Source organism: Bombyx mori, chromosome 16, assembly GCF_030269925.1.
Source record: "Bombyx mori chromosome 16, ASM3026992v2".
Classification (NCBI taxonomy): Eukaryota; Metazoa; Arthropoda; class Insecta; order Lepidoptera; family Bombycidae; genus Bombyx; species Bombyx mori.
The window spans coordinates 481,385-495,795 of record NC_085122.1 but is presented as its reverse complement, the minus strand read 5'-3'; the positions used below and the strand labels follow the sequence as shown (position 1 = coordinate 495,795).

General features: G+C 35.7%; 1 protein-coding gene across 1 annotated transcript; it reads left to right on the top strand.

Moving 5' to 3' along the window:
- Nucleotides 1-5,687: 5,687 nt before the first annotated feature.
- On the top strand, nucleotides 5,688-9,354 carry LOC101742506 (uncharacterized). The gene is made up of 3 exons (XM_004928953.4): nucleotides 5,688-5,724; nucleotides 7,826-7,974; nucleotides 8,722-9,354. The coding sequence occupies exons 2-3, from the start codon at nucleotides 7,861-7,863 to the stop codon at nucleotides 9,214-9,216; spliced, it is 609 nt and encodes a 202-aa protein (XP_004929010.1). The 5' UTR covers nucleotides 5,688-5,724; nucleotides 7,826-7,860; the 3' UTR covers nucleotides 9,217-9,354.
- Nucleotides 9,355-14,411: the final 5,057 nt, after the last annotated feature.

Genomic DNA, 14,411 nt, shown 5'->3' with positions numbered 1-14,411 from the left:
TGCCTACAAAATTATTATATTACTAGATAGATTATATCGCTACTCAATGGCTTGCTAGCCTATGCTGCGGAAATGGATATATTCCATGATGGTTTGCAGCGATTTATTGTTGTTGTTAGGAATTACTTAAGCTAATTATTAATACCTTACAAATGTTTTGGTTTATACTGTTAATTTGTAAGTAGACTAAATAATTAAATAAATGTTTTTTTTTTTTGATAACGCCATCTTGTTGTGTCTTTAAAGCGGTTAGTTCATAGACCTATATAGTAGGGACACGACATATTGTTCTATACGTACAATTGCTTATATAAATAGCACCCATTTTGAAGGCACATACATAAACATATATCTATCTCGTTCTTACTCAGCACTTTAACTCGCAGGAAAACAATATAACAGTATTTCATGCGTACATAAAATGAAACATGAATAAACGTAAATGTCTCCGTCTCCGTCTAATGAGGCCGAAAATCCGCCATGTTTAGCGCGTCAAATGTCATTGTCACGTCAGTTCAGCCGTCTGTTTTGGGTTGTACATTATTTATTGACTTTGATATCGATTTAATATAATTGCTTATATAAAATTTCTTATTTTATCATGTTTAAAACATACAAAAATAATAATTAAAACATATTTTATAGGATGTTAAGAAAGTCGTCGGAACTATTTAAATAAAATAGTTTTATAACACTATTGTCAACTCGTTAAATATTTAATAATTAAGTGATTTTAGAGAGGAAGTCACAAGGAATGACGTTTGTAATTTTATTAACGAATAAATGTTCTGTAGGTGTTTTTTTTTATCAGGCGGTCCCTTGATAAGTTTAAAATTTGAATCACTCTCAAGTGAGAGTGATTCAAATGGTGCGGCGTACCTTCCTTGAAGTGCGCTGCGGTAGTGAGTGTGTTACGGACTTTAGAGTCAGCAAAGCAATTAAAATAGATTGTAATAGTCTAAGAAAAACACGTACTCAAAATACGATAACATTCAGCATGCTAGAAATGGGCAGATGGCACTGTACTACGCCATATCTTTATGTTTTGCGGCAAACGACAACTTTATAAAATCAGTGTAGCAAATTTTAAAAATCGTCATATCGTTTACTTGGCAAAGGGGATGGCCCATTTTAGGCCCAAAGCGGACAATAGATTATAGAAAAAATACTTAGTGCATTAATTTTGTCATAAATAAATATGCATTTACTTTCTTACAAATAACCGCCACTATAGTTTACAATAAGTAGTTTAAAAAAAGTAACTCTATTGAAAAAACAAGGATTTTTATTTTTGCGGGAAAAATATTGCCAGCTTCAAAACCTTTTACGTATGAAGTAAATATTTTGAGTATATAAATAAAACATATAAATAAATCATTTTAAGTATTATCATTAATCAATCGATTTTAATGGATTTTATGCACATAAAATAACATCGAAGACATACCCATTGGACTTTAACTTGTAACTATACTTGAGACCTTAGAACTTATATCTCAAGGTGGGTGGCGCATTTACGTTGTAGATGTATGTGGGCTCGAGTAACCACATAGCAACACCAGGATGGCTGTGAGCTCGTCCACCCATCTAAGCAATAAAAAAAACTTTACTAGTATTGTTATTTAAATATTTACAACAAAAATAAAACAAAAAAAACAAAGTGTACTCGTAAAAAAAAGATTAAGATATAAATCAATTATCGGTTATTTAAAAAAATAATCGATATATGAATTTCATGTAATTATTTTTCTTTATACTGACAACACTGAATTTAATCTGACTGACTGACACTTCGCTTGCTGCTTGTGGTGTTGTGCTTGCGTACAAAATGGATGTGTTTTGATTTTTCTTCGATTTATTTTACTTTTATCAATAACGTTTCATACTACGACTAAAAAACATTGTGTGAATTGTGGTTTTACCCTGACCGAGATTTAAAACCGTGTATATGCTCTCCTTTGCTATTTTTAGATGATACTAATTGTGTATGAAGATGAAGAAAATATAGATATTTAAAGAATTAAGTGTGTGTTTTATACCCTATTGGATAAAAATACATTAGGAACATCTTAAACATTAAGAAAAGAAAAGTTCTTGAAGTATCTCACAATCCGACACTTATTTATATAGAAAATTAACCTCAAAACGAGTTTTTATTTTTATTATATTTTTTATAATAGTGGCGTCAATTTCAATATATTTTTTAGATATCCAATACATTTAAGAATTTGAATCAGTACATTTTTATAGTAATATTTGATGTCCATCTTGGGCCTAGCACACTATGGAGAGTGGGCAATCCCCTTTGAAGCACGAACTCGTCTTAGATTTCACATAATATCTAAATCACATCATCTTTGCACATAACAATATACTTACTTCCTATTAAAGTATAAATTCTACAAATACATTCACTCAACAATATTTAAAATAAAATGAGCCAAGAACGTTTATCAATAAAACCTACTAACATTAAAATCTTCTGGGCAGCACTAAAACCGCCATGTTTTGTGGCCAGATGACGTCACAGTGGCACGAATTTTTGGTTGACGTTTCATTTCGATAGGTTTCCTACTTCAGTGGGTTAGTTGCCCTCAATTAAGAAAAATAGTATTATTATTCGCCAATAGACGTCGGGAAGAGTTGATTATTGAAAACACGAATAAAACAACATTTCCTGAAAATAAATCGTATCTAGATCGATTATATTATAGGGTGGACGAGCACACAGCTTACCTGACGTTAAATGATTACTGGAGCCCATAGACATCTACAACGTAAATTCGCCACCCACCTTGAGATATAAGTTCTAAGGTCTCAATATAGTTACAACAGCTGCCCCACCCTTCAAGCCGAAACGCATTACTGCTTCATGGCAGAAATAAGCAGGGCGGTGGTACTCACCCGTGCGGACTCACAAGAGGTCCTACCACCAGTAATTACGCAAATTATAATTTTTGCGAGTTTCATTTTTTTTTATTATACGATGTTATTCCTTCACCGTGGAAGTCAATCGTGAACATTTCTTAAGTACGTATTTTATTAGAAAAAATAGTACCCGCCTGAGGGATTCGAACACCGTTGCATCGCTAGATACGAATGCACCGGACGTCTTATCCTTTAGGCCACGACGACTTTTGTTAGCAAACGGAAACGAATGACAGTTCTTAGGACGGAGGCACCGCTCTTCAAGAAGGCTGGTTGGTAAGTGTGATGGCGTCTACACGCCTCAATTGGCTAGGCTCTGTCGTAGCACAAAGTTAGCCGAGTTCCGACGATACCGCAATCGTGCTGCCATCTCCCGGGAATCGTCCTGGGTTTCGTTTAGCTACCAAGTTAATGACCGTCTCCGACATATTTAAAAATGTATGAATTTTTTTTCTATGCCTCTTATGCATTCCCTGGTTGTATCCAGTTGAATAGATTTTTGGAAACTCTGATGTAGTAAAATCAGCGTATCAGGTAGCGGGAAACTCGATTGTGCTCTCTGGCTGTATCTTATTTCCGTGATTTACAATATATTTATAAAAAATATATTTTAGTGCCAAAATTAACACTAAAAACTAAAAAGTAAGAACATTATTAATATTTAACGTAAAATTAAAGTCCAACACTTTCTTCCAAATAATCACAACAAAAATTTTTTAACTGCATTTATTCAGTGAATTACATATTCAATGAATTACTAGTTCGACATGATCTACAGACCGGGCAGGCCTAAGACCTAAAGTATTTAGAGCTCCACTGACAGGTTTATCTCCGAAGATTCTCAAAGGATTATCCAGTATATCTAGCGGTTTGCTAGTCAATACGTGCAATGGGCTGGTCAAAATATTAGGAATGAGCCCCGAAGTCAATGGAGCAGAGTAAACAAAGGCTACGCCGATAATCACCAACAATATCTGAAACATAATGAATACAGAGTTATAAATGTAAAGAAATAATATACCAAACTATTTTATTTATGGTCATCTATGTATACAAGCGACTCTCATGATTTAAGGAATGACATCGCGTAATAAGATCAGACCCGTGAAATGCCTGTAGGTATACGACAAAGGAAAGATCTTCCACCGAGCGGGTGATATTGCTCGGTAGACCGACGGTCCAAATGTTGTTGTTCGGAACTTGTATATATGCAAAGCTTATCTTGAAAATGTCGTAAGCGAGATTCAGGCATCTGTCAAATATCTTGTGTTCTGTGATGGCTACCGCCACATGCCCAATTACGCGGTATTCGCTAGCATTAGTGCTCGTATTGTCTACATCATTCACGGCGCAAGGTAAACTCGCGTCAAAAGGAAAGATACTCCACATTCGAAAAATATAGCTCCGCTTTGTACCAAACTTTTGTCTTCGAACTAAATATTTAACTGCGCAGTTACAACGCAAAGAACATCGGTAGTAGTTAAATTTACGAAAAACCTTTTCAGTGCCATGTTATTACCACCTGCCTTCGTTTCCGGACCCTTCGAATACAGGGTGCTTATATAGTTATATATTTTTTATACCAGAAACTAGTCAGCCGCACACATTCTTTAGCCTAAATAAATTAAATAAAGGTAACGCACCTGGTGTGTGAGCGCCATGATGTCCAAGGGACTAATTGACTCACTGGCTGTGTGTGTCAGAGGTAATATTATTATAACGAGTGGAAAACCACAGAAATGTATCTTAATTGCGAATGCCATTAACTATGAAGTATAAATGAAATGTTAATGCAATGTAATTAAGACGTGTAATATGGATGTAAAATCTGAAGTAAATTAAATAAATAAAAAATTAACTATAATACAGCAATTAGTGGATGCCATCTTCCAAATGAAATAAAAATTATCAGGAGTTATTTAAAGTTAAATTATTCTGGATTCTGAATGTGAATGAATAAACGTTTCAAAATCGGACTCTACACCAACCAACCTACCAATCTAAACTCTGAGTACCGAAGCTACAGACATTACATGGATAGCATTTCAAATCATCAAGCATCAGCTTTAGTTCTTACCGCTAATGCTGCACTGATTTTGAATTGTATATTCATTCACATTCAAAATTCAATATAACTAGAGGTCCCGCAGTAGTCGAAATTCGACTATAATTAATTGGAATTGTAAGTTTGTACACTATTATGATTGTATTTTATACTTCTATAATCACAAATTTCGCTAAGGCTACACTATAAAAAATATTAACAAAGACAAACAATATTTAATCTATTCTCAATTTGACAACAGACGTCAAGAACAAAAGTTTGACAATAAATAGTATGCATGCGCATAGATTATACACTTAATATCATAGATTATACACTTAATATACTTGAGATGCATGCGTGTGTGCGTCAAATACATGGTAAGTATGTAGTGTGTGTAATGTTTTATTTATTGATTTAATGTATCTTTTATGCATTATTTAAAAAAAATATTAGCATTGTGCACCTCTTCTCTATATTCTCTATAAGTGTGGAAAATTTCATACTCCTCCGTCCGCGCAATTTTCGTAAAAAGGGATACAAAGTTTTTGCTTCACGTATTAATATATAGATTTTACTTAATTCATGACAGCTTTTTTTTATTTGATATAAGTCGTCCACTAATTACTGTAATGACATTAGCAATTAAGTTACTATTACATTTCTGTGGTAATCCACTTGTTATATTACCTTTGACACACACAGTCAGTGAATCAATCAGTCCCTTCGACATAATGGCGCTTACACAGCAGGTGCGTTACCTTTAGCTAATTGTCACAAATATAGGTGGTCCGGGTTGAATTCTCAAACAAAAAATGTTTGCGGCTGACTAATTAATTTCTGGTATAAAACATATAAGTTCTCTGTTTCTGTTTTTAAATACAAGGTCAAACAATTCTATCTCTCATCAACCGAATGATCATTGTTCTATACTCTTCGTATATACTGTGTTACTTATAATATTTTGTATTCAAGTTTAATAATATTTGCTATGTGTATGTGCATTACTATAATTCTCATCTTGTATTTGTTATTTTAGCTGTTCTACACACGCTCATTACTTTTAATTATAATTCTCATTATTATTCTCATAATCCTCTCGCAGGTCTGCTGGAAGAGATTTCTTAAAGAAATAAGCAGTGCCTTTGTACATAATTTTCCTATTACTCTGTACTATGTCTTCTTTTTTTTGTGTACATAAATAAATAAATAAATAAATGTAACTAAACACCCTGTATTCGAAGCGCTCCGGAAGCAAGAGGTAGTACATATTATATCACTGAAAACATTTTTCTTAAATGTAATAGTTACAAAGTTCTTTGCGTTGTAACTGCGCAGTTAAATATTTAGTTTGAAGACAAAAGTTTGGTACAAAGCGGAGCTATATTTTTGTTCCTAGTGATTCTGTTCAGGGCAGTCAGTGCTCTTTGAAACCGATCAAATCTTCATGTTAATCGGATATTATGAGTAACGACCACGTTCAAGCAGACACGCCGCGAGACGGTAGGCAGCGGCTTGGCTCTGCCCCTGGCATTGGTGAAGTCCATGGGCGACGGTAACCACTCACCATCAGGTGGGCCGTATGCTCGTCTGCCTACAAAGGCAATAAAAAAAAATTATTATTATAACGGAAGATTTTGGAACAGTGGAAGTTTTATTTGATGCGTTGTGATTCCTATTCTACATTACTGGTGTATCTAAGCGCAGTATTGTCTACATCATTCACGCCACAAAGTAAACTCGCGTCAAAAGGAAAGATACTCCACATTCGACGTCAGGCCTTAAACCTCAGGTTTGGCCCATGCTTGATAAATAAATATATTTCGCGTTGCTTAACAGACACAGAAATGAAAGTATTTTCGATGGCATTTTCACTTGTGATTAAATATGGATTCTTTTTGATAATCGTAAATGGTCATCACGTTGTTTAGACCCTAATTCAGCACCTAGGCAATTGGCCAAACGAAAACTTACTAATCTTACTAATGTGTACTTAAATCCTAAATTGCGGCCCGATGACTGTGTGTAAGTTGTTCCCAATTATTATTATCATCATTATTATTATTAATTCACAAATATCCTAGCAGCCCTGGTTAATCGCTCGTTCCCGCTGCCCCTACACGACTGTGTCCAACTTCGTAAGGCACAATAATCGACCTCTAAGCTACAAGAGCTAGGGTTGGAAGTTTTAACCCATGCACCATACTCACCAAACCCTGCGCTGAAACACTTCTGCTTTTTGCAAAATTTGGATAATTTAGTAGTCAGTCAATTAGTCATCGCCCACTGAGTTTCCCTCCGGATCTTCTCAGTGTGTCGCGTTTCCGATCCGGTGGTAAATTCTGCGAAACACTGCTCTTGCTAGGGCTATTGCTGGCAATGTCATCAGGTTTGAACCATGTTAGTTCATCTACTAATTCTGTGAACCTAGTATTAGCCCTCGAGGCTACTATAATAGGTAGGAAAAAAACATAGTAATAAGTATTTTTTGCTCGTTTCAATTTTTTATACAATGAACTTCATTGGTTCGTCAAAATAAAGTCCGCCACCCTGCTTGTTCCTGTTGCGATTCTACCATGTACCTCGGTTTGTAATGCATTGTTTGTATTAGGCAAAACCACACGGATGGTTCCTACCCGCGCTGCTCACGATTCACTATCAGTCCCTACGACATTTGAGCTCTGTCTGTGTGTCGAAGGTACAGACATCTCATGAATAACACTTTAAATTATCTTGCAGCAGCTTTAGGGCTCACCACCAATGCTGAACTGATTTTGAAACCTAGATTCATTCACATTCAGAATCCAGAATAATTTAACTTTAAATAACTCCTGACAATTTTTATTTTATTAGGAAGATGGCATCCACTAATTGCTGTATTATAGTTAATGACATTCGCAATTAAGATACATTTCTGTGGTTTTCCACTCGTTATATTACCTCTGACACATACAGCCAGTGAGTCAATTAGTCCCTTGGACATCATGGCGTTCACACAGCAGGTGCGTTACCTTTATTTAATTTATTTAAGCTGAAGAATGTGTGCGGCTGACTAGTTTCTGGTATAAAAAATATATAACTATATAAGCACCCTGTATTCGAAGGGTCCGGAAACGAAAGCAGGTGGTAATAACATGGCACTTACAAGGTTTTTCGTAAATTTAACTGTTACCGATGTTCTTTGCGTTGTAACTGCGCAGTTAAATATTTAGTTTGAAGACAAAAGTTTGGTACAAAGCGGAGCTATATTTTTGTTCCTAGTGATTCTGTTCAGAGCAGTCAGTGCTCTTTGAAACCGATCAAATCTTCATGATAATCGGACATTATGAGCCAAGACCTTTCAAGCACATACGCCGCGACACGTAACTAGCCCCTTCAAGTTAGGCCCATGAATAACAAAATACTAAAATCTTACATTCCTTGGTTTTCTTTTGGTATTTTTATAGTATAGTCGGGTGAAAGAGATAATGGTCCACCAAGTTTTAAGTGGTCGCCGGAACTCATAGAGCATAGAACAGCAATAACTCTCAATTCTATAGTATATCAGACGTTCAACGCTTCAAAGGCAGAAGCGGCATTACTAAGAGTGACATTACCTACCCGTGTGGGCTTACTATTCCTACTAACAGTTGTTCTATCTTATTAGATGTCCTTCCTTCATCGTGAGAGTCGCTTGTATAAACTAATGACTATTAAAAACAATAGCTTGGTATCTTCTTTCTTTACATTCTGTATTCTTTCTGTTTTAGATATTGTTGGTGATTATCGGCGTAACCTTTGTTTACTCTGCTCCATTGACTCCGGGGCTTCTTTCCAATGTCCTGAGCAGCCCATTGCCCGTATTGAATAACAAGCCGCTGGATATACTGAATAAACCTTTGGGCATCCTCGGAGACAAACCTGTCAGTGGAGCTCTAAATACTTTAGGTCTTAGAACTGGCCAGTCTGCAGATCATGCCGGGCTGATACCTGGCCTAACTAGCGCCAGTGGTTCACTAGACGACCTGGGATTGAATGATCTGTCGGAAGCTTTGGGACTTAACAGCGGGATCTCATCGCTGCAAGACCCACATCTTCTCTCGAAGCCTTTAAATGCATTGGGTGTATTAAACTCTAAAGGTCAGAAAGTACCAGACGCAATAGGATTGGAACCAAAACCGGGACCTGTTGGTGGAAGCTCCGATGAAAAACCTGCTCTAGGGTTGATTGATCATTCAGATGAATATCATACAGCAGAGCGGTAAAGAAATATACAGCGCCTCACGACCTTAAATTGAAAAGAAAAATGCGGTAACCCTATAAATTTTCTTCACTTCTATGTTTCACATTACGAATTTCTCCGAATGCTATGTAAGTCTTTGAATAAATACAGATTGAAGAAATTATTGTTGTAGTTATTTGGTAGAAAATGCTATACATGTTAACTTTACATTGTAATTAACTTTACCCCTCGGAAAATACCATACAGTTTAAAACATAATCTTGAATACCGAACGTAAAATACATTCCAGATATTACTGGCACGTCGAAAACTGACATTAGCATCGTACAAGTCATGAGTGCCTTTGGGAAATCAACTCGCGCACATGACTCCTCCCGGAGGATGTGGTTTCCTGACCAGCAATACAGTGTCGTCTGTTACGATTTATATATTCCGGAATTATATTAAATACTGGTGGTCCATAGTACTTTAACTACAGTATAGGTGATAGATACATTGAATTGCTTGAGATGATCTCATCGTCTCGTTTTTACCATTGCACTGGCCGTTACTGGAGTAGAGTTCATCCATACTATCTAAAACCAATACGTTCATCCACAGTGCGCTTCCAAAGATCTTTTTTGACACGTACCATCCGGCTTTGGAGTGAGCTCTTCTCTACGGAGTTTTTCCCGAGCGCTATGACATTTCCTTCTTCAAACGAGCCTTGTGGAGAATTCTTAACAGTAGGCAGCAGCTTGGCCCCATCCCTGGCATTGCTGAGGTCCATTGACGACGGTAACCACTTAACACCACTACATTATTAAAAATTCAGATCAATCCAAGGTCTTAACAATATTATATTGTTACGTCGGTAAGAGCAACGCCATCTATTGTCGAATAGGAGACACGAATATTAAAAGCACTAGTAAAGTCGAGAATGCTTGAGAAGTGCAACGCCATCTATTATCAAATAGCGGAAACACATATCGAAACTACTCGATTTGTCAGGAATGTTTTCGATAATTCTGGTGATATCGTATCGACAATAAAAGCGTTGCAGAGATAATAAGAAGACGGTTAGTAATTGGATCTACTCGAACCGAAACAGCGAACGGATCACCTGAAGCGAAGCGGAAGAAGCGAATTAGGAATTGTAAAGTATTCTGTGAGTGTTCTAAATGTTAAATATAGTTTTAATTTGTACTTCGGTAGAATTCTTATGTATCCCGAACCCCAGCGCGTAACAATATTAATCAGACTATACTTCAGTTAATTTAAATGGTGCCTCAGAATTTAAATTGCTCTATCCATTATAACACAATTAATTTACAATAACTGCGTCATTGCTTTAAGCTATTGAGAACTCGAAACTAATTCTATATAGAAATGTATAGTAATATACCTCAACATAGCTTGAAAACAATATCTATTTGCTAATCTAAATATAAGATTTCAATTGGCTTAAGAAATTCATATTGGGAAACCATAAACATTTGTAATTTAAAAAGAAAAAAAAAACATCCTTTGCTAATAGTAGGAGTAAATTAAATAGTTTTAATTATCTTTTTTGAACCTATTTAGGACAATTAATTATATATATACATTCGTATCTGTACATCGTTTCTTGTGTGTGCGAATTTTAAAATTTAGCTCACGACAGATTCGTTACGGCTAGAGAGAAAATATACAATTTAGGACGAGCGAGAGTGAGAAAATAGACAGAGCGTCTCGCGAACCACTCGACCGTGGAGAGAGGGAAAGGACAAAGCGAACTAGATCTTTTCTCTTATACACAGCACTCTCTATTACATGAGAAATTTTATTTATGGATGAAAAATGAAGAAAACCACAATACTATATACCGCAAAAGAAGTTTCACTTCTTTCACGTGCACCAAGTTGCACAAGCACCACTTATGTTGTTATGGGCGCGTTTTTATTTGTCGTGTCCTTTATTTATCATATTTTTTTAAAGTCTAAACTTTACTCTGGTCAATATCGGATGTTTAGGAACATCACTAATTAAGTTGAAAGATCCCCTACTAGATCTGCTGGTTTCGCAACCTTGTCTTGTGCTGACACCAAAATTGTGGTCCACACTCCGGTCTGTCTATCCACTGTTCAATTTGCTTTTGCCGCGCCCCCAAAATTTAATCTATCTATCCAGTCTGTTAAAAATGATCCATCAGTACGCCGATGTATCTCGTGTGCAAAAGAGCAGCGTCTATGAATTAAACTAATGCAAGGTTAGGTCGTCATCTATCTGATGCAGCAAAAGAACCGTGCTAGAGTTTTACAGTTTTATGCTTCTTAAATTAAAAGGTACTACAGTGCATTTATAATATCTAAAGTCGACAGAGTTTACGTCCAGATTCCCGCTCTAAGCAACACGTGGGCGAATATTACAGAATAGCACGGCTCTTCCGAATGTTCTCAAATGTCGCTAGTCATCAGTAACGATCTCATATATCAGAACAGTTACCGCAACCGGAATTCTAACTCTTATTTATGGTCACGAATTCCCTGACACTGTCTTTCGTGAAATTTCATATAGCTAAAAACTGACTTAATTAGGGAAGAATATTTTGTATTAATTTGGTTAAAAATCCAATTTTATAATTGAGTTTTAAGAAGAAAACATAAAAGCAGACTTTACTGAACTGATGCGGCGTAGTGGGGTCTCAGCTTTAAAACATACTAATTCAACGAAGGACGATGGGAACCGCTACCAATAAATACTTCAGAAATTTCACATAATGAATACGTGACTAAAATACAAAAGTCTCTGTCCAAGCATGTCTTCGCAGACAGCGCAATGACAGCGACAAGACGAGGTCACTAACAGTGCAGGACCGGCTCTGATAAGGAAGCACATGAACAACAAATTATCTGTCTAATGTAATAAGTTATTCTTTAAGAAACGCTCAAGTGTCTGTATTTCGAACAATTACATTAAAAACACTATGTACAGCACGTCTATGTCATTAACAATGCTTAAAGATTAATAGACCAATTCTAAAATAATTTAATTTTTAGTGGATTTAAAGACCTTTTAAGTAACGTTAAAAGCGGACACTCTTATTTCGATTTTATCATCATCCGCTAATTTGAAGCTAAATATGTATATCTTATCTTATCTTAATGGATACCAACATATTATACATCATTACAAAATTAGCATATGTAATTAGCAGATACATTAATCTCACACAAAATACTAACACAATTACAGGCAGCGAATGCATGCTTTGGTAAAACACAGTTCATTGCATGGTTCTAGAAAAATAAAAATGTAATAATAATAAAAATCAGAAAGAAGCTCATTGAGTAAGTTTGTAGACGTCTCGTCTTTAGACAGTTTTAACTGTCAACAAAAAAGTCCAGAGAATAGCTGCTGTGAAAATTATTTAATTCCCCAACTATTCTGTTGAGAGGTACATTCTTATTGAGATTGGTGCAGTATCTAGGTGGCATAGAAAACGCATCTGGATTTCAAAAATGAAATCAAAAAGCATTCAAAGTGACACTACAGTACTCCGGGCTGCGAACGTAAGAATAATAATTTTTTTTTAAACTAAACTTCGGTTATTCTTGCTAATTTTATTGTTAAACACCTAGTTAATGAAAATGTGCATCCGGAAATGTCTAGTGCAGTGTTGAGGTTGTTATGTCAATGGAGTCAAAGAAGTAATCATTATTGAAGTAGTTAAAAAAAAACTAAAATCAAAAGGCTCAAATAATTTATTCAACTTAGAAATATAAAAATGTCCTTACAGTAATAATTTTACTTAATTACCTACTATATACAGACCCGTTTACCTTAAATCTAATAAATAAAAAACGAAAAACTGACTTCATACCGTGATAGGCCTTTATGAAATATACGAATCAGGGAAATCGAATCAATAAGTTATTCATGCATGAGGCCGAAATACAAAATACAATTACCATTACACATTTACCGGAAGAGATTCTTTAAATGAAGACGCACTTCGCACTTTGTCATGTAATGGTGGAGAAGATGATGTAAGAAAGCTCTACCCTGGCCACACAAGATGAGCGCGCGATTCATGTTTAATTTATGGCAACAGCGGCATTAAGAAGTCGTCAAAGTGATTTTACAATGATTGCTATTCATCGAGACTACTATTCAATCGACAACAGAACCCGTCAATGTATTTATTTCTTACGACTTAAATCACTTTACGAAGCCAGTGTATATTTGTGAGTATTTTTTATAAACTAAACATTATCCGTTATACGTCGCCATTTTGTTTTGGAAAATGAGTACCTGCATATTTATGATTTTTATGATAACTAATTATAAAAGAACTATAATTGATTATTACGAACAAACATTTTAATTTTAGTCACATCACGTAGACACGCCACAGTGGATGTACTTTGTTATGCTCTCGAATTCTGGAGACCAGACCATGTAGATGATGTAGGAGTATCAACAATACCAAATAACACGAACCCACGGTATATCTTCGCCTCATAAAGAACTCAATATAAACAGCTTTTTTTTCCTACCTATTCTAGTAAGCTCGAGGGTTTATTTTAGATTCCCCGAATTAGTAGGTGAACTCACGGGGCTCAAACCTGACGATGTTGCTTACACGAACCGACCACCGGATCTTCGCAGAATCTAACACCGGATCGGAAACGCGACCCGGTGGTAGGTGGAAACGATGAGAGGGTTCTCGTGTTGTGCCGCTTTATCGAAATGGTGCAATAAATAGCAATAACTCAAATTTGTATGCAGTTGGAACAGCGCCCCTAGCGGCAAACGTTCCAACTCCATACAAATTTGAGTTAACTTTTACGTTATCGAGAACGTTAAAAAACTTTCACTAAGCTCACTGTTTATTGTATGGTTACGTTGAAACTATTCCTTTCTGGCTTGTACATCGTGGTACAGAAAATAATTCTAAGTCACTAGACCAAGATGTTCTCGACGCGCCGACTACAAGATGCAATCACGTTATTTTCTTTTGCCGTCGCAAGCTGAGCGTTCTCGAGAGTCGTAGAAGCGGTCAACAACACTTGAAAACCTAACCTCGTTTTGTACACATTCAAAATTCGACATTTTCATTAATTCCTTGGTCTCGTACTTCGATGTTGATAAAAGCGAGATTAAACCATAAAATATTTAATGAAATTTCATTATTTCAATATTGTAATTGTTATGTTATTACAATTTTTTTTTAATGACAAGAACTTTGTATAAGTT

Coding starts and splice junctions, on each gene's coding strand:
- LOC101742506 (XM_004928953.4), top strand. CDS start 7,861: ATGACATTCGCAATTAAGATACATTTCTGTGGTTTTCCACTCGTTATA. Junction 7,975..8,721: donor TCATGGCGTTCACACAGCAG/GTGCGTTACCTT, acceptor TTTCTGTTTTAG/ATATTGTTGGTGATTATCGG.